Here is a 20,767-nt window from a genome sequence, read left to right as displayed (position 1 = left end):
TTTTCCATCTCGCTGAAGCTGTTTACAAAATCTCAGCCGCAGCCTGTCTTCTGGAAAACAAAATCATTCAGCCTTAACTTCTTATTCCCCGTGAGACGCCGCCTCAGGCGAAGCTCAATCACTGGATACATTCTAGGAAAGTCAGTTACTACTCATTTCCTTGAGATTCGGAAGCATCTCTACCTTTCACTGAATCTATGACCATTTCTACTTGGTTCTCTTCCAAAGGACTACCGTAAGCAAAGGGCGCATATGATGAGATAGACCCGGATGTTGTTACAGCTACGCGGAAAGCAGGCTGTGCCACGCGTAGCGGTCTCCTAGAAGGGTCCCACTTGGAAGGGAGAAAGACGATAGAGTTGAGACTTGAGATTCAACTTCCGTCCACTCAGTTCCGATCGCTGCCGGAGTTCTCTGGGCGAGAAAGGCTAAAAGGCGGAGGCGACCGGTCTAAGCAGAGTTTTCTCAAGATTTCTCTGGCTCTCCCGGCAGAGTAGCAGGAAGGAAGTGGGTGACCGACGGTGAGAGAGAATGAAGGCGAGCCGGTTAGCGGCAGTCTTGGCTATTCGCCGGGAATGGGAGCTGGGAAGAAGCGGGCGGCCGGGAGGTTGCGGGGCAGCTACGTAGTTTTTTCCGTGTCTGCGTTGCTCGTGGAGATGGCCCAAGGCTTGCGGTCGAGGGATGATGGGCGGGGGGTTATGCCCTTCCTCTGGCATCTTAATCTTACTAGCTGTGAGATTCCCATAAAGTCATCGGGGGCAGCTTTTTTTTTTTCTGCATGAAGACGGACTGAAGGAGAAAGTTTGGCTCATTTTACAAATAGTCGCTTCCCACTTTTTAAAAAACAAACAAACAAACCTGGACCTTTACCAGGAGAACGAGGTAATCCTACTACACATCCGGATTTATTATCTACCCTGAAGTAGGCGGGGCGGTATTGATGCAGAAACAGCAGGAAATACTGTACTCTGTTGATCAGAGACCTTCAGCTTACTTGTGAATGCCCTCTTTCCTGCTTGCTTTGCTTTTCCATTGCTTGGTGTTTAGGCATTCTGATCAAATGTTTGGGACTGAAATGTGTGTGTTGTAATCCTCTAAGTTGGTATAAAGATAGCTGGCAGTAATTTTTGTTGAAAGGTGCAAAAAGTGAGTTGCCTAGAAACAGAATATGCTGTAATTGTACACCCAGTTGTTCCTTTGATTTTGGGTAGCTGTTATATAGTGCCAATATTAGCAACAGGTGGAAAGTAGAAAGTGCCTGAGATACTCTTGGGTGGCTTAATTACACTTTCACAATATGCCTGAATAGGATCTTAGCTTTGAAAGGTACACTCTCTCTTCACAACATTGTAATACTATTATTTAGTGGATGTTTTGTGGGAGAGGTCCCTGTTAGATCCAATTGTCAGTTAAATCTAAGTTCATATCACTTGGAATTAATATGTCATCTGATAATTAAAGACATTATTTGAAGTAAAATCTCAGCTTGACATTAAATGGGGTGAACTACAAATGATAAATTTATCTGTTGTGTCCATAGTCTAATAACTAAGGTTAATTAACACTAAGGATTTAATGTATTTTAGAGAAGTTTTGCATCAGTAGCAACTTGGTGATTAAGTATGACATTGCTTTTGAGATATATACTGATTAGACTTGAAACTAAGTTTATTTGAACTTTAATAAAGCTAAACTTCTGAATAGCATGCATAAAACTGTAGCTTTATTTTTATGAAAGATGTACTGTGTTATCTTGTCTGTACATTGTAAATATGTATCATAATATGATTTCTATCCTTGTAAAAGTATAAGGAAAAACTACTGTAAAGAGAAAGTAGGTATGTGCTATTTATCTTTTTAGATTTTTAGGCTTTATTACTAAGTCTGTTAAATGTTTCAAGATACATATAAAAAAAAGTAAAAAGGAGATCCAAAATTTTTGGAGAGAATCTTGTGGATTTATACCTAGTGAAAATGCTCTAAGTCAGTGGTTCTCAATCTTTTCTTCATCCCGGAAACCTATTTAAATACCTTTTGTGGTCATGGACCATGGTCACCGACAACCAAGACTTAAGATTTAAAACATCATTTTTTTCAATCCTTCCTGGGCCCACTGTGATGACATTGTGGGGTGGGGGTCTGTGGACCATAGGCTAACAATCACTGTTCTAAGTACAGTAATGATGTATATTTTATAACAGGAAGCACGATGAGAACATTCTATAGATTATAGAAAGTAATGGTAGATAAATTGCTTAGGGACAGAAAATGCTGCAAATTATTTCCAATTACTTCAAAATACCATCAACATTTCTGAATGAAATTGCATAAAGCTGTATTTTCACCAGGCTATTGTGTCCTTTAATGTCTTAAACTGATATAGTATGGCTGTAAAAATTACACTGTGCATTGAATGAAGATTAAAATGACTTCTTGAATTGTCATCTGCTAAACAAAGTAGAATATTCCAGCTGATACAACACAAAGTATATGTATCTACTACCAGTATAACTTCTTATTTATCTGTAGACAGTGATTGCTACATTCTCTTATAAGATGGAGAGTGATCACAATCTATCACAAATGCATATACATTGCTAATCCTATGTGTTTATCTATATAAACACATTCATTGTTTTTCAGTCAGTTAAAAAACAGCAGTTTACTATTAAATACAATAACAGTTTAAAAAAGAACATGATCAATAATTTTTAATGATGATTGAAGTGTTCTGTGGGGAGGTTTAGGCAAATAAGGCTTTAGCTGTCAGTTTATACAATGCTAATTTTGATGAGAAGACAGTATATAGTACCAGATGCATGCCTATAGTAGAACAATATATTGCTGGTTTCGAATGTTTGTTATATGATTGTTAATCATTTCTATGAATTTAGTATGCATAGAATTATTAAAAACCCACAAATAAATGTCCTAAGTCATTAACACAGTTTTGCTGAACATCCCATTTTAAGATGTACAGAAGTTATTTATACTTATCACTAATTTGACTATTATTGCCATTTTTCTTGTTGTAATGAGAATATGCTGACTTCATTTACACTATGCAGAGCCAGATATTTTTTAAAATGCTGGTAAGTACACCAGTGACCTTGTTGAAAATGTAAGTGACTGTATTGTTTTGGTCCTCCACAATCAAAATAATAAAAAAAAACGGTGTGGCATCAACAGAGCCCTATCAGATAGACCAAACTAAAGAACAGATACCATGCAGAAGTAAACTACTTCTATTAGAACAGTTGTAATAATAGAATATTGCAAATCTGAATATGCTACCTTTCCTGCATCTTTTATCTGCAGGAGAATTTGGAGGAGGTAGACAGAGCCATTTGCACAGATTAAAGTACTTTTTTGGTTTGAGTTCAGATTTGTTTATCTGATTGTTGCCTTGGTAGCAGATCTTTCTTTTGTTCTTCAAGGCCATCCTTTTTATCCACTACAATAGACCAAACTAAACTAAACTTATAAACTTATAAAATACAGCTAGCAAGTATATAGAATCTGGTAACAGTCAGAAACCAATCTTATTGATAAAATACAAGTAAATATTTTTTGTTTAATAATAATAATAAAGTTGGAAGGGACCTTGCAGGTCATCTAGTCCAACCCCCTGCTCAGGCAGGAAACCCTATACCAGACATGTCAAACTCGCGATGTCACGTGATGTTGCGCAACGTATCGGAGCTTTTTCGCCGTTGCCGTCAATAGGTGAGCGCAGCTCCATATGATGAAACTGGCCCGCAGGTCGGCAGTTTGATACCCCTGCCCTATACCATTTCGGACAAATGGCTGTCCAGTCTCTTCTTAAAAACTTCCAGTGTTTGAGCATTCACCGCTTCTGGAGGCAGGTTGTTCCACTGGTTAATTCATCTTCTGCAAAGATGAAGTGAGGAAAGCTAAGGCTCAAAATGAACTAAGGCTTGTGACCAAAGTCAAAAATAACAAAAAAGCTTCTTTCAACACGTAAAAAACAAGAAAAAAGTGAAGGAAATGATTGGTCCATTAGTAGGTAAAAGTGGCAAGAAGGTGACAAGCAACAGGGAGAAAGCAGAACTATTTAACTCATTTTGTGCATCTCTCTTTACACAAAGGGAAAAAAACAGACCAACCTATCAAAAATAGTGCCATAAAAAACAGAATAGAAAAACAAGATAGGCAAGAAAATGGTGAGCACCTGTCCAGCCTACACGAGTTCAAATCGCCAGGACCAGATGGATTACACCCCAAGGTTCTCAAAGAACTGGCAGAAATACTGAACTATATTTTTCAAAGATCCTGGAGCACTGAGGAACTACCGGAGGAATGTATAGCCGAGTAACTCAGTCCCTTTCTTTAATGGATGCAAACCATCTCTTTTGTACATCTTTTCATTGGACCAGCTACAGACATTGTGACTAATATATCCAAAGCCTTCCCCTTTACACCATTCCTTTAGCCACATATTGAATTCTGCTATATGCTGGCCTTTTCCATTTTGCTCCTTATACACTGGTAAAAGCTCTGAAAAAGTAAGCCTATAGCCCATTCTGCTAAGTTCCTGCCCCAAGCTCTGGAAATTGTTCTGCACAGAGAGTACATATTTTTGAGACAGATCGTTAGTGCCAAGATATACAATAGCCTCTCCATCACAGTCCTTGCTGCCATTCTTGATTATTTTAGAAATACACTTCTTGTCCCTGATGGCAGTAGCACCTGGAAGACACCTGATCTCTTTCAAAACCTCTGTGTCCTTTCCTAAATTTACATCCCTTATAATTGAATCACCTACCAGAAGGTGGCTTCTCTTTTTGGATGCCTTTCTGTTCTTGCATGACTGATGTGTAATACCTGATTCACACTTCTCCCTGTCGAAAACTAGTTCTTCATATCGGACCACAATCCCCTGCTTATTTGAATTATCATCACAAATACCTTTACCTGTCTCCTTGATGTCCCTTAATGTTTACTTGCCTTCATCTGCTCTGTTTCACACATAGCTGCAATGGTCAGTATTAAACAATAATGCAAAAATGGCAACCCACAGGCTCAAGATTGGTGGATGATAGGTAAATGACCTTTAAAATAATTTTATTGTTTTTGATAGTAAAAAAAAAACAAAATCAAACCTTTGGCACACTCTCCCACACCCTTCCTGACCCATGCTGTGACCCACATGCACTGTCCATGATCTGTGCAGCACTTTTTAAGCACTGCCTAGCACTCCCAGCACATCCTAATCCACACCATCTCCAACTAGTGCAGTATCTCTCACACACCTCTGCAACCCCCATGCATTCTTCTTGACCTGTGCTACCTTTCCATATGTCCTACTTGATCTGCATTGCACCTCTTACACATTCCCATGACTCCCATGAGCCCTTCTTGACCTGCACCACCCTCTACCTGAACCACACTGCACTCTTGTCCCAGGCACTCTTCTCAACCTATGCTGTTTATATGCTCTTCACAACTCACATAGTATCTCTGGTGCACACCCATACACCCTTTTCAAACAAGGAAGATAGATTTCTGATGCTCCCTGCTAGCTTTTCATAAGGCACCTCAATGAGGAAGCTGGCAGGAAGTTGGAAGACACTGCCATTCCAAGTGCTTTTTTGCCCACTTGCGATAATTCTGTTTTGCTCTTTACATAAAGAAAAATCTCCAAATGATGACCCAATGGGAATGAATTATCTAGTAATATTTTTAAAAATCCTAATTTTCTTGTACTTCCATTATTAGTCTTCTTCTGTACACCTATAAAAGTCCAAAACATTCTGATTTTCTGTTTCTTGCCTCTGTGCTGTAAAAATGTTTTAAAGTCATAGTATTTAGTTTACATCATCCTGTAAATGTGTGTTGAATGGTTCAACCAATATAATTTTACTTCTACGTTTCAGCTTATAAGAAGTGTTTAAGTAGAAATATCAGAGAAGTTACAGAGAAGTTTTAGCTATGAAAGAGTGTTGTTCCTCTGCTTAATTTTGTAACTATAGTTCCTAGTTTTCATTTCATCCAAAGAAGTAAAAGGATCACTTAAGGTGTGAAGTTTCTCACTTTGGTAATTGTAAAGGTAGTAAATTAATTTAATATAGTTGCTCCTATATGTTAGGGATAGATATAAAGATGTCAACATAAAACATTTTTATATGTTCTCAGGTGAATGCAGCATAATAAAAGCATTGTCTAATACTTTATACTGTTGTAATCTCTTAACTCAATTCTGAACTCTGTTCTTTAGCTGGCAATTTAATTTTTAAAATGTGCTATGGTAGAAGCAGTTCCTGTACTTTGAAATTAAGACAGAACAGCTTGTGACTCTTAAAGTATTTGTTCTAGCTTATCCAGCCTAGAATAAAGGCTTATAATGGTGCTCAGAAATTATATGAGAGGAAGAAGAAAATAGGGTTTTTTTCTTTCTAATCCTTTAAAACAGGGATCTTCAAACTTGGCCCTTTTATGACTTGTGGACTTCATCACCCAGAATTCCTCACCAGGTGTGCCTGGCTGAGGAATTCTGGGAGTTGAAGTCCAAGTCATAAAAGGGCCAAGTTTGAAGACCCCTGCTATAAAACCTCATTTTATTCTAATAATCAGTAGGTTAAATAAAGCTATTTATAGGCCTACATACAACTGAAAGACTCTTTAACCAAGCTGATAAATATCAGCATAAGTAAAGTTTGCAGAATTTCTGAAATCTTTCTGTATTGTGTGAGGGAAAATGTCGGTGAGCATGTCTTGATGTAAATTCTCTCTCCAATTTATTTCACTGGCTAAATAGTGTAAATCAGTACTTCACAATCCGTCCTAAGTTTGAGTGAAAATTTGAGAACTCAAGAGTGGGACCATAACATTAAAAAATAGTTAACTCCATCTAGGAGTCAAAAACCCAATCCACTCCATATATTAGGCAAAGTTCCAGGGGAAAAAATGAGAAATGATGGAGGCCAGCCTTTGAAGAGTTAATACATCAATGTGATGCAAAGGCAACCAGGATTTAGTGTTTATATAATTACACAGGCTCATAAGCAACTAATCTGGTTTTAGCTAATTTTATAATAGAACTTGAATTATCCTGTATTGTTTAATGATGCTCTACTCTGGATCACAAGGTCATGAGGACCCAGATTGTTGGGGGCAATGTAAATATATATATACATTGCTTACTGGTGTACACCGCTTAGAGAGTGCTTGCACTTAAAGCGGTATATAAGTCTCATAAATAAATAAATAAATTTAGACATGGGGCTACTTTTGACTAGATTTTAATTTCTAAGTTGCTGTGACTTACAAGTCCTGTGGCAGCTCCCTTTGTAATAGCACCTCTCAGATGGGTTAAGTATTGCATAAGTGAGTGTAAATCAGAGTCTTCCAGAGCTATTGTGTAATGATTCTGGCTCAAATCCTAGGTTTGACCTTGCTGATTTGGCTTAATAGGATTGTTGGCTCAGTAGGATTGTCTAAGAATTATCTTCAGATGACTCCATGATAGGAACTATCAACAAGGCCAGGCCAGCTGTTTGCAATCACACTGGACAGTGGCCAGTGCAGGAAGATTGTAAATTTTTACAACTCATTTTAGACAGTTTCTTTTTGTACATTACTAGGGTTGAACTATCACTCCCAAAATTGCTTTTTGGGATTTGTTCATTATTTAACATTTAATACTTAAACTAAAAAGATTTTTAGAACTACCAGCAGAAATCATGGGGAAAAAGTTCCTAAAATAGTAGAGTATCTGAAGCAGAACATTCCCAACTTTATAATCTTGTATTTCTTGACTTTGTTTAGTTATTTTGATATACAAGTAGATCTTGCAATTTTTGGCTTTTTCCCCCAGTCAGATTAAACGGATAGGACTGCCATAAATAACTTTCTCTACTTCCTTTCCCCCTTCCTTGATTGCTATGGATTATGGTTTAAAAGAATAAGGACAATATCTAAAAAGATTTTTGTCTATCCAGTTTGCAAATATTCTCCTTCCTCTTAGTCCCTTCAGTTATAACTCATCCAAAAGGTATTGTTAGAATGTATAATAATATTAATAACACTATTACTATTTTATTATTAGATTTTTATCCTGCCTTTTTTATAAATTACTGAAGGTAATGAACACACTTTATACTCTTTCCTCCTATTTTTCCAAACAATAATCCTGTGAAGTGTTTTGGGCTGAGAGAGAGTTTTTATGTACTTTTATGCCTAAGGGAGGCCTAGAATTCACAGACTCTAGGACTTTGTAGTAATGACTACACCAAGCTGGCTTTCATATATGTTATGGTGTGGAGTGGTGAGGTGTGTGATATGTTACATTATGGTGTGTGATAAGTTACATTATGTTAATACATACTTATATATGCATATATATTATAAAGCAAATATAAGTTCTTGTAGGAGCTTATTAGAATACATTTAGTTACTTTAAAAAATAATATACACTCAACTTGTTTCATTTTCAGATATGTCAGAATACAGCAAGAGTTCCCCAATGGTTGATGAATGTCACCAAGCTCCAGAAGGAATCCAGTCTGACTCTGAGGTGATTGGGTGATACATATAGTGATAGTTATTCAGAAATCAACCGATCCTTTAACAGGCTCAGACTGGAAAAACAAATGTAATTCAATCTCTATTATACGGAGATTGATCCAAAAATGATTAGCTAAAAATATTCCTACTTTTGGGGGAGGAACTATTGGCATTATTGACAGGTTTGCAGAATGGGTACATATTGATCCAGGTGGTTTCAATGCATACCAATGAATTTGTTCCTTCATAGGTAACCCTATCCTCTCTCCTACTTTGACAGGATTTTATGTTAGTTACTTAGAAAAATGTATAGTATGTAGTGTATGGACTGCTTGCTCTTCTGGGTGCATTCTCATGAAATAGATCAGACATATCAAACACAAGGCCCAGGGGCCGGATGTGGCCCGCAAAGTGGTTTCATGTGGCTCACGAAGCCATCCTGGAAACAATGAGGGAACGGCCCCTGCTGCCTTGGCCCTGGCCCAGGCCGGCTGGGAGCCAATGTACAATTTTGCAGTGGCCATCTATGCTGAAACGCACTCAGTCTTAGCTCCACAAGGCCGCCTGGAAACAGCGAGGAACCAGACCTTCCTGCATCGGGCCCCGCCCCCTGGGTGCATGCTGGGGAGGTGTCACCCTTTGTGAGGAAGGAAGAAATGGACCATGCCTTGGCGCTTGCCCCTGTCCCACCCCCTTCTGCCGGAGACCCTCAGATCTATCCCACTCCTGCCCAAGCCCCCATAGGCACCCTTGATGCGAACGATGTAGAGCTGACCGTGCTCACCCAGTAGGCCACACCCACTCCATGCCCACCTAGTAGGCTGCACCCACCCTGGTCACACCCACCCGGCCCCCCAAGGGCAACTGCAATGCTGATGTGGCCCTCAATGAAATTGAGTTTGACACCCCTGAGGTAGATGGTTGGCTTTTCTCATCCCATGTTTGAAGAACAGTTACTTTTTCTGTAGGAGGGTCAGTTTCTCTTATTTTGAAGAATAGCTTATTTGGTCCCTGTTTACCTTCTTGCAAAGTAACCTAATGAGATGGTTGGATATGATATTTGAGAATATTTGGATATGATATTGATTCTGTAGAAGGGTCATCTTCTCTTATTTTGAAATAACTTATTTGGTCCCGTTTAGCTTCTTGCAAAGTAACCTAATGTGATGCATAGAAGACACTAGATCAGATATGTCAAACTCGCGATGTCACGTGACACCGCATAACGTATCGGGACAGTTTTGCCATTGCTGGCAATGGGGTGGGCACGGCTTCTGCATGACGCATCCGGCCCATGGGCTGGCAGTTTGACACCCCTGCACTAGATTGTGCTACAGTATTAATGAACAGTTTTAAACATCATTCAGATTAAGCGGAAATTTTTTTTCAAGCAATATACAGCATTGTTGCTATACAGGTAGTCTCAAGTTACAACCACAATTGAGCCCAAAATTTCTGTTGCTAAGCGAGGCATTTGTTAAATGAATTATGCCCCATTTTAATACTTTTCTTTCCCCACTTGTTAAGTGAATCACTGCAGTTGTTAAGTTAGTAACACAGTTGTTAAGGGAATCTGGTGTCCCCATTGATTTTGCAACCATCATAAATATGTGTCAGTTGCCAAACCTGGATTTTGTTCATGTGACCATGGAGATGCAGTTGTAAGTGTGAAAAATGGTCATAAGTCACTTTTTTCATATTAATTTCAAATGGTCACTAAACAAACTGTTTTATGTCAGGGACTGCCTGTATCAGTTGTACTCATTGTGCCTAAATGTAAGGATAGAGTCTCTTTGATTGTGGTATTACAGAAGGCTTTTATACTCTGTCTACTTAGACGTAAACATATAGCATTTGGAAAGTTCTGGATTTCTTTTAAACATTTGAAAAATGTATTTATACTTTTAATAAATACGGTTAGTAAATGCTGAAAACCGTGGCTGGTTAAACTGGGACGATTAATAACACTGAGTGTTTTTGTTGTTCTGAAAAAGCTTTCCACCAGGGACCCAAATAGCTCCTGCATTATTTATTTTTAGGGAGACCATTACAATTATTCTGTTTCACCAAACATTTGTAATTCAAGAAAGAGTTAAGAATGGCTGCGGTTTTATTTCTTAATTACTTATTTAATTTTTATATTTATTTTTAGTAGTATACTCTTAAGATTTGGGGGTTTGGAGTTTATGTACTGTTTAAATTGCTTTTTTGATTGTGAACTTTAAAACTTGTCATTGTAACAAACCTTGTGACTCAGGTGAATATAAATATTAAAATTAATTATAAAACATGTTTCCATTATTGTGACATATGTCCCACATTATATCTATTCTAAAGTTTAATTGTTTGAAATAAGATTTTTTTTCTAAAAGTAAATCATTTGGACATATGAGTCACATATTTGAAAATAATACCTGATTTACCACAATAACTGGAAAGGTAGAAAAAGCCAACAAAGGCCTAATTTAATGCATAGTCTTGTAAATTTAAACACTTAATTAGTTGGCAGTTCAAAATTTCTTCTCTTGGGCATTGTATTAAGCTTTGCAATCTACCTTGCTATTAATTTTAGTGACAGTATCATGATTGTTAAAACCATGTAAACAGTCTAGAATGTCTACAGTAGCAAGAAGATGTACAGGGATTCTCCGTTTTAAGAACAAGTTCATTCTTAAGTTTGATTTAACTCAAATTTGTATACAAATCAGAGTTTGTAGTTATGAACAGATTGCCTGTTACTAAAAATGGCAGATTTTTCGCCTTGAGCTGCAAAACTGCTGAACTCATGCAATGTTTTCATGAATTGGTGAAAACAGGTTTTGTATTAAAAACATGTGACTTCAGTGGTTCGTGAAAAAATTGCTTGGCTTCAGCAGTTTGTTGATTTGAGGAAGGAGAATGCCATCCACCATTTTGAATAATAAGCCTGGTCATATGTGCAAGTTATCTGTAAATCAAATGTTCTTAATCCAGGGACTGCCTGTATTACAAAGTAATATTTTGGGGAATTCTGAACTCAAGGCACCATACTGAGAGCCAAGGAGAAATGCAGTTCTACCACTCTGAATTGTTTATTCTCTTTCCATTGAAACACTACAACTTAATATTTTAATGAAAGCTCTTGAGTGTTCAACAGCTTCCACATGAGGGCGCTCTGGGACCATTTAAATTGTTTTCAAGTCAATATTCATATGACTTTTAGCTGGTTTTAGCCCATTATATAAATAAAACATACAGAATTGTTTATGTGACATAAATTGTATACCCATCTAGATCCTACATTCTTGAAGAATAGTCATTGAAAGAAGAAAAAGGAATAGTAGTAATAATAATGATTGCAAATATGAGCTATAAAATACTTGTATATGTTTAAATTTTAAATAAGTAGCTTCATTTTAGTAATAAATTCAAGAGCATTCTCTATTATTATAGGAATGTCAGTTCAATATTTTTGAATTGTTGAAAGACATGTTAAGCACACACACAATCTTTGTCATTAGCTGCTTGTTTAGAGCAAATAATTACTCCTAGCCAAGTAGTTTGCCAAATATTTATGCAAACTTCTGTGATACATTCTGCTTAACAGAAAACTTTTTTTCTTTCACAAACAGGTTGGACAAACACGTAGTTTATAATATGCAGTTTGTTGCTAATGCATATTTCCCCAATAATATTAGGGTGGCACTGAATAATTTCAAATGATATTTGTGGAGAATTCTAGAACAACAGGATTTTTTGCAATCTGCAACTTCTGTAATGCAGTCAACAGTATTGTATTTAGAATTACTTGTTTATAAGTTTCAATATATTTAAATGGAATATTTGTGTGTTTTTAAAAACAAAGGTCTAGAAACTTTAGCACAGAGGTTCACTTGCATGAAAGGGATGGCAAGATATCCTTTCCTTCACGACCAAATTCTACAGGTATTGCAAAAGAAATAAATAATGCTGAACAGAGTAGACTCAAAAGATAATGACTATTACCTGATTAAAGCTGTAATAAAGTACAGTACCTCATACTATTCTTGGAAATTTTTGTCTACATGTATCATTTTTAGGAATTAAGTATGACCACTGTTAGGTTCAGGACCAGAGGATTGGAAACTGACACAAACTTTATTTGTATATATAAGTAGATAGCAGTCTCAAAAGTATAGTAGATACATTAGTAGATTATCATTATTTCAGAGTGGTAAAAATAACATCCAAGTTAAGGCATGGAATGTATGCGGAGTTTTGGAAACAGGTAAAACAAACTGGCAGTTCTAGGAGTTATAAATTCAACATATCTGGAAAGCATAGTATCATGGAATTGGATAATACCATCAGCATTAAACCTTTGTTTGTCCTTGTGTAGACCACAGTTAGGACAAGCAACTTGGTTATTAAGCAAAGTCACTAAATGAAAAATCATGTGATCATGACTGTGCTTACAATTTTGAACTTTCTTTTGCTTTACAACGCAGAAGGATGTGACCCAAACAGCTGAGTGAGCCCAAACACTAAGGAGCAACTCAACTCATGAGGAAGCTAGGTAAAAGGGCAAATCCTACAGCCCCTTTTCCCAACCCCCTTTTTCCAACCCCCTGCCCTTTGGAATGCTCACCCCAGCATTGGGATAATTAGCAAGAAAAGAATGTTTCCATTTACCTTCATTGGAAAAAAAAGGAATTACAAGAGACTAAGGCATACAGTGAGGTATACACATTGAAAAGAGTGTGCTAGTACCAGTTGTTTGCCTATATGCTTGCAGCTTTGAACTGCTAGCCATTTAGGAGGCAAAAAGAGTCTTTAGTATATGTAACTAGAGTCTGATTGGGTTATAGCTGATTTCAGACAGCAAGAAGGATTCTAATTTCTCTCACAGAACTGAACTTTTTAACTTGCCCTTGGCGCTTTTTAGGGAGATTGTTCTTGTTTAAGAATATTTGTTTATGCAATCTCTCTGCAAGGTGGGAGAAAAAAACTTGTCAGGTAGAGGATAACAGATACTGGCTGACTCTAATGGTGAAAATGTGACTGAAAAAAAGACATTACAAAGATTGTAAATGTAGTCATTGTAACTGTTCTTAAAATATCCCAGAAATGGAGAAACCACAAACTCCGTAACAAGCTGTTATTATCAGAAAGATGTTCTTTCATATTTGGATGACTGTAACTAATGCCTATTAGTTCTCCCTCACGCTAATAAGCAAAAAAAGCTTATTAGCCAGCAAGAAAAAAAAAAGATCCCTGTCTAAGTGCATGTTTTGTGAAGTGAGCTAATACTACAAACAGTAATTGTAGAATAGTTTCAAATTAATTAAATCTAATTTTTGTAATCTGTAAAAATATGGTAGCAGGATTTGGCTCATAAAATCAGCATATGTTAAAGAAAATATGATTTTTCAAGAAATTCGACTGATTATATATAATCTTTGTAATTACATAGACAGGTTTTCTCCAGGATGATACTCTGGAAACAGAGACCTTGCAGTGATACATCCGTTGTTGCTATAGTCAAGCCCATCAGACTCACTTCTAGTTCTCTTTCCCTCAGATGCCAATTTTTATTTATACAAAAAGTTACAGGGAAAAAAAACATTGCCTACCTGATTCTGATTTTTGTAGATACAGATACATTATGACATCTGAATCTTTTTGGAGCCCTCTGTTGCTACCTGAGCAAGTGCTACATAGCATATTTCTTCAGTGCTGGCCCCTTAATGTTGGTATTCAATCTCAAAGAAATAAAAGAAGCAATTTTTAAAAAAAACAGACTTGGAAAAGCATCAGATTTAGATGGGTTGAGAGCTAAATATTATAAAGAATTTGAGAAGAACCGTTGCAGCCACTTGCAAACACAAGGAATGAAATTAAAGGCACAAAGACAATACTGCCAATATGGGAAGAGACATGTATAGTTTTCAATTATAAAGAACAGAATGATCCAGAGGAAACACGGTTATACATATATTTCTTTGTTGAATGCAGATTATAATTTTTTGCAACAATACTAGTTAAATATCTAAAGAAATATATCCTAGATATAATACACATTAACAAACGGGTTATATGTTATCTTCAGTTAACTGCCATAATTGGGACCAGAACTCTGTCACTGAGTGATATATAGCCATGACCACACTCACTTACAATGGCAGTTCTGGTTGCTGTTGTTAACTGGACCATGGTTTATTAAGCATGATATTACATGACCATAGCTTGTAACTTCCTGCTGGCTTTGCTTTTCGGAAGCTGGCAGTGAAGGTTGTGAATAGCAATCGTGTTAGTATGGGACACTACAAGTGTTATAATTATGCGCTGGTTGCCAAATGCCTGAATTTAAGGATTGGCCATAAGACTCCTCATTCAGCACCATTGCAACTTTGAATGGCCACTGAACCGGTAATCACTAAGTGAGAACTACCTGTATTACACCAAAAAGAAATATCAAGATAACAGGTTTATATTTAGCATAACAGAACATATCAACAAACAAGACAGAAACAGTACACCACATACCTGTTGTCATTAGTTTCATTTTCTATGTTTTTAATCTTAGTCCCATTTTTTTCACTGTGCTTCTTGATTTTCGGTCAGCTTTATTAGGTCATTTTCCTCACTCTGAATCTTTTCATTACTAGAGCTTGCAGATCATTTGCATTTTCATTATCAGCACAGAGCAGATTATTGATGTTTTGCCTCCAGTGTTAAAACCATGCTCATCTTCCAATCCAGTCTTCTTCAATATATATTCAGCATATAAATTGGATAAATACGGAAAGAATATGTAGTTATATACTGGTATAGGCTTTCATAGCAGTTAACAATTAAGTAGTAATGAGTTTTCAGACTAATGGCTATTGTCTAAATTGCCAAACTAGACCATGGCCTTTCAGCCCAAAAGGTCATCACTGTTTAAGTATGCATTCTTTTGCCAACCTGGAATCAATCTGTGTTGCCATATTCTGCCTAAACAGTGGCTTCCTAACCTATGTATAGTTTTTTTATGAGGAAAATGGGATTCCCATTTTCATAAGGATACTCCAGAGCTTGATATCAACATAATTTAACACCATTCGGTAATCAATTTAGCACATGTTTATCTATTTTTTTCTTTGGTTTTCTCAATTATCTAGTGTGCAGCTACAATAATATCTTTTGTTTCTTGTCCTTTTCTAAAACCATCTTGAGCATCCAATATCTACCTTTCCATACATGGGTCTAATTTGCATAGGAAGATACTAAGTATTATTTTGATACTATGTGAAATTAAGACTATTATATGATAGTTTGCACAGTCTATTAAGTCTCCTTTCTTTGGCATTGATATGTACGCTTATATCTTTTAACTGATATGCCAGATGGTCAGTCTCCAGATTTGTTAGCATAGTTTGGTTGGTACCTTGACTGGTCCGTCTTCTGTTGCTTGCTGTATTTCTGTAACTTTACTAATTTTTGTTGTGAGCTACCTGCTCTGAGATGGGGTGATCATTCAAATCTAATAAATAAATAATGACTAGAATGTTAATCTAACGTCATCTTCTGGAACTAGAGGTTCTTGTAAATAAGGAATATCTTTTAAAGTAGAATTTCTAAACTTTTTACCATTATATATCTCTTTAGTATAACCTTCACATATACACTGTTCCTAAAAATCTAAACACCAAGATGAGCACAAATGAACAATGAAATCAATATAGTGAAACTTTGGGAAAAGTGGATTTATTATAATAATGTACTAAAAGGTTCTTCACACTTCCCCTGGACTCTTTCTGCATCTCCTCAAGGAAAATACACCTCACAGTTTGGAAAACTCTGTTCTAAGGAATCTTGAATGTTAACAAATTTATTGTACAAAATTTCAGTATATTTCTTCCCTCTTCATTTCATCTTATTGGAATCTCTTGCTATCTGTCTATTGGTGTCCTTTTGAATACCAATTTGAAGTTGAAAAGTCTTTCTGAGTTTGGAAATCTTTTGGAAATCCTCACCGTTTCTATGTTTGGTATCTTTACTTGTCTCTTGTAACAGCTCTCTGAAACTCTTTGTTAAAATCCTCCCTGTGATTTTTATCTTTCTTGGCTTTGGTTTCTCTACTTGGCAATTTTCATAATTTATTCTGATATTCAATTTGGTCTCTTCTATTTCTTAGTCTTTTGTAATCTCTTTTCATATTCATCCTTAACAACCTTGATATTCATTCTGTAGTTCCTCTGGTTCTCTAATAATGAATTTCAGCCCTAATGTGGGCTTTCAAAATGTATATATTGTATATGCTTATGATAATATATTGGAAGTTAATCGGTTTTGTCTGCTGTTGCTTGACTTGGAACTTGCACATGATTACTTCATAATGTATTCCATAATCAGTCCCTGGCCATGTTTTTACTGTGAAAACAGTATTTCTACTTTCTTCTACTACTAATATTGTCGTTTTTCTTTCTGTGTATTCCTTCTAGTATATGTAGATGTCATTTTGATTGTTTGAATACTATAATAGCAATGAAGAAATAATTGAGTTGGCTTCATTTCTATTTCCTAGACCCATCTACATTTTCTTCCCTATTATTTCAAATTTTGGTATTCCAGTCTCTTGTAAACATTATTATTTGTTCAGACTAAACCCTCCTGAGGTTTCTAATGTACCGTAATTTCCGGTGTATAAGACGACTTTCTAAACCATGCAAATCTTCTCCGAAGTCGGGGGTTCTCTTATATGTCCAGTCATCTTATATGCCGGAAAATACCGTATTTTCCGGCGTATAAGATGATTTTCTAACCATGCAAATCTTCTCCGAAGTTGGGGGTCGTCTTATACGCCGGAAAATATGGTACATCTTTTATCAGTACCAGTCAGAATAGCTAATGATGAGGGATGCTGGAAGTTGTGGTTCATTATAAGCATTCCAGGACTCACATGGACAGAAGAGAACTATAGCGATTGTCTTTTAGTCCTCTGTAAGTTTGAAGGGAGAAATTGAGCAATACAATTGCATGGGACATTGAGACTGTCTATTTTGCATGATCAGATATGCTTATAACATATTAATAATTTAATTAACATATAACATTAATACTTATTGCTTAATAAGTTATTAATACTTATGGTGTGATTCACTTATATTCTTTCAGCATCATTTATTCATAACCACTGTGCTAGATTGTCATTTTATATTGTGATTATATGTCATCCTGTATATGCCATATGCTAGGGGTAACTTTAGACTATAAATTTCATAAATAAATAAATATACTATTGTGGTGGGGAACCCTGACAATGAATGCATAGTCCATAGTTATTTAGATTCCAGTAACATGGTAACAGAAAGTCTGTTTGGTGTAATGGTTAAGGGATCTAGCTAGAAACCAAAGGACTATGAGTTCAAGTCCTGTGTTAGCCATGAAGCCAGCTTGGTGATCTTGGGCCAGACACTCACTCTCAGCCCTAGGAAGAAGCAATGGCAAAGTACTTCTGAAAAAGCTTGCCAAAAAATAGTAAGGACTAGTCCAAGCAGTCACCAAGAGTCAACAGACTTGAAGGTTCAAAAACAAAGCTTAGTAATAGCATGTTTCATAAAACTCTTATATAAGAGTCTCAAGATACACCTGGGATATAGCAAGATTTCCTCCATTTCCTGCCCCTGCCAGGAAATAAATTACTGAATATCCAAAAGCTGAATATTGATTATGTTTGAGGAAAGCTAATGCATTTTTTTTCATATTGTAGGTGTGCTCAATGGCTCAAGAGTCCCCCAAAACCTCAGCAGCGGAGATTTCTGTGACAAGCAATGGAGAATTGGAAGACATGCATGAGCACAACTATAACAGGGTATGAATCTATAAATATCCCCTGAATTGCTTTGCAATCATCCTGTTTTACTAATGATTAAGCAATCCAAGAGCTGGAGAATGTGTGTCAGATTTTCCTGATGGGAGAAGCCTTATTCATTAAAAATGAGTATTTTATTTCTAGAACTATACATAAAATAGAATAAACTAAAACTGGACAGCCATTTGTATTTATTTTGTTTTTAAAATGTAGAGAGTTTAAAAAGGAACCTTAATCTAGCAGCATGAGTGAAATTTAAAATAAAATTGATGATAAAATTGAAGTGAGAAATGCTAGACAGACTGTGTTGTGGTTCCGGCTAATGAAACATTCCAAAGAACTTCCAGGCATTTATTTTCCTAAAAGTCTTTTATTGTTACAAATGTCGGCACAGGCACAACAGAGGGATGCTAGGATCTAAGTTGTCTTCCTCTGAGCAGTTAAATTGCATGTCCCCTCCCTAAATTAGCCGTCATCTCACATTATCCAATTAGTGTGAAGATCAAATGTTTTCTTCCTCTTTCTTTCCTGGGCTTTACCCCCAACCCCCCTTCTGCTCAGTATTAACCCCATAATTACCAGACAATTCTACATATTGTCAAAAGCAAGAATATACAATATTTGCAGCGTTGATAGACTATTTTAGAGATTTACATTCATGATACATAAAAGAGTGGAACAGAAATAAATGCTAGAAACTATAAAGTCCAAAAAAAATATGAAAATTAATGTTTTGTGAAAATGTTGAAAATGTAATGTTTCAAGGTAGATATAATTGGTGCGTTATTAAAATATGGATATGGTTTTTGTGGGGTGTTTATGGATGGTGCAACTTATTGAACATGTACATGAAGACTATGGCAGTGCCTGATTATTGGACAAATATTGTTTCCTATGCAGAGTGAAATACAGCAAGAGTAAGTAACAAAATTACAAGAAGATTAGTTTGTTAAGTCTTTACACATTTAGCAAAAGCAAGTTAAATTTTAAATTCTGCATTTCTTAGTCAGTAGCAAGATTTATACAGAGAGTGTGGCCCAGGATGAAAAATTGTCCTGAAGAAGTAAGAAATCATTTTATACTTCACTGTTATGTACAAACCAGGTCACTAGTAATTAACGTTACCTCACAGACAAAGTGATACAGCAGATGTCCTTTTAGTAATTATTGGTGTTAAAGAAGAGGTAAGAAGACAGATATAAATGAAAATTAAAATGAAACACAGCTTCAGCAATATATAACAATTTTGAATATTGTCAACTATATACTTTGAAATAGCTATTTTGTTAGTTTTAAAATGGAATAAACATAAGCCTGGCAAGTATTCCATGTCAACCAGATCTTAAAGAAAAAATATTGAAAGTATACAGTATATCTGTTCTAGTTTTTGGAAGCAGTCAAATGAACAGTGAAGGCAAACTTCTGGCAGACTTTCATGCCTATTATGGTCATTAACACTGGGGCTTTGAAACTAAAGCTGACAGCTGTTCTATAAAGGTTGAATCTTGTAAATGATTAAAGCTTTATCCCTGATTATTGTTCATTACTGTAGAACTTTGGCACTTTGTAGGAAATAAGAAAACATTTTGCAGTTGCCAGAACATGGGCATGGAAAGGGTTGAGAGAGAATATGGGATATTTATAGAAATCCCCAGACAGCACAGAGTGCTAACTTTAATTAAAGAAATACAAACATCCAGGAAAGTAAAAGGATACATTCTTATGCCCAAATTTTTATTTTTAAAAGAACCCTAATACCAGCTACACCCTATATCAGTGACGATGTGTAGTAGAGACAACTTAATTCAACTTAAATTAAAAAATAAAAAACCTCTTAGTTCAATTGAGGTGGGTTAAACGTCACCCTTCATATCTGAAAACGGAGCTCTAGAGAAATTCTTTGGGTACGATGCAAGTCAAAATAGTATTTTAGTCAGTTGAACCAGAAAGTAACATAACTGAAAAAAAGATAAAATTCCTTGTTTAAGTATTCATTAATAAATTACTGTTAGCATTTAATTTAAAGACATCTTTTCAGTGTGCCATAATGCTTAATGGCAGAAGCTGATTTCAGTGCTATCTTTACAATATTCCTGTTTCTGTAAATTTTGTGGATTTCTCTATAGTTTAATCCTGTTATAGATATTGTTAATGAGCATATTGCTGTTCCATCTAAATAATGATAATTTCTTGACTATGTAATTACACCTGCATATACTATTTGGCCATAACTGTTTAGGTTTTTGGAGAAATCTCAAGAGATGTCACATATCACAAACTGGTAACTTATTACATATGACTGCATGGAGCCTGCCCATTAAGATTGTATGTTGTAGCAGTCATAAATGTTTGGTCATGGGACCTCCAAGTGGGCCCAACCAACAGAATTTCGAATTCAGATTACAAGTTCCCGGTTTTGGCTTGGTT

General features: G+C 36.0%; 1 protein-coding gene across 5 annotated transcripts in view; it reads left to right on the top strand.

Annotated features, from left to right (window-relative positions):
• The first annotated feature begins 334 nt into the window (after window positions 1-334).
• ARFIP1 (ADP ribosylation factor interacting protein 1) overlaps window positions 335-20,767 on the top strand; it is a 43,998-nt gene continuing 23,565 nt past the window's right edge. For 2 of the 5 annotated variants that reach the window (XM_039365586.1, XM_039365583.1), the window contains exons 1-3: window positions 343-521; window positions 8,457-8,536; window positions 18,239-18,340. In XM_039365586.1, coding sequence (XP_039221520.1) covers window positions 8,459-8,536; window positions 18,239-18,340 — 180 coding nt within the window. In that variant the 5' untranslated portion in view covers window positions 343-521; window positions 8,457-8,458. Of the gene's footprint in view, window positions 522-8,456; window positions 8,537-13,030; window positions 13,061-18,238; window positions 18,341-20,767 lie in introns of those variants that run through there. The other 3 variants (XM_039365587.1, XM_039365584.1, XM_039365585.1) reach the window with 3 other exon arrangements.

Source organism: Crotalus tigris, unplaced genomic scaffold (genome assembly GCF_016545835.1).
Source record: "Crotalus tigris isolate CLP2741 ecotype Arizona unplaced genomic scaffold, ASM1654583v1 scf7180000020129.766959, whole genome shotgun sequence".
Taxonomy (NCBI): Eukaryota; Metazoa; Chordata; class Lepidosauria; order Squamata; family Viperidae; genus Crotalus; species Crotalus tigris.
This window is presented reverse-complemented; position numbering and strand designations above follow the sequence as displayed.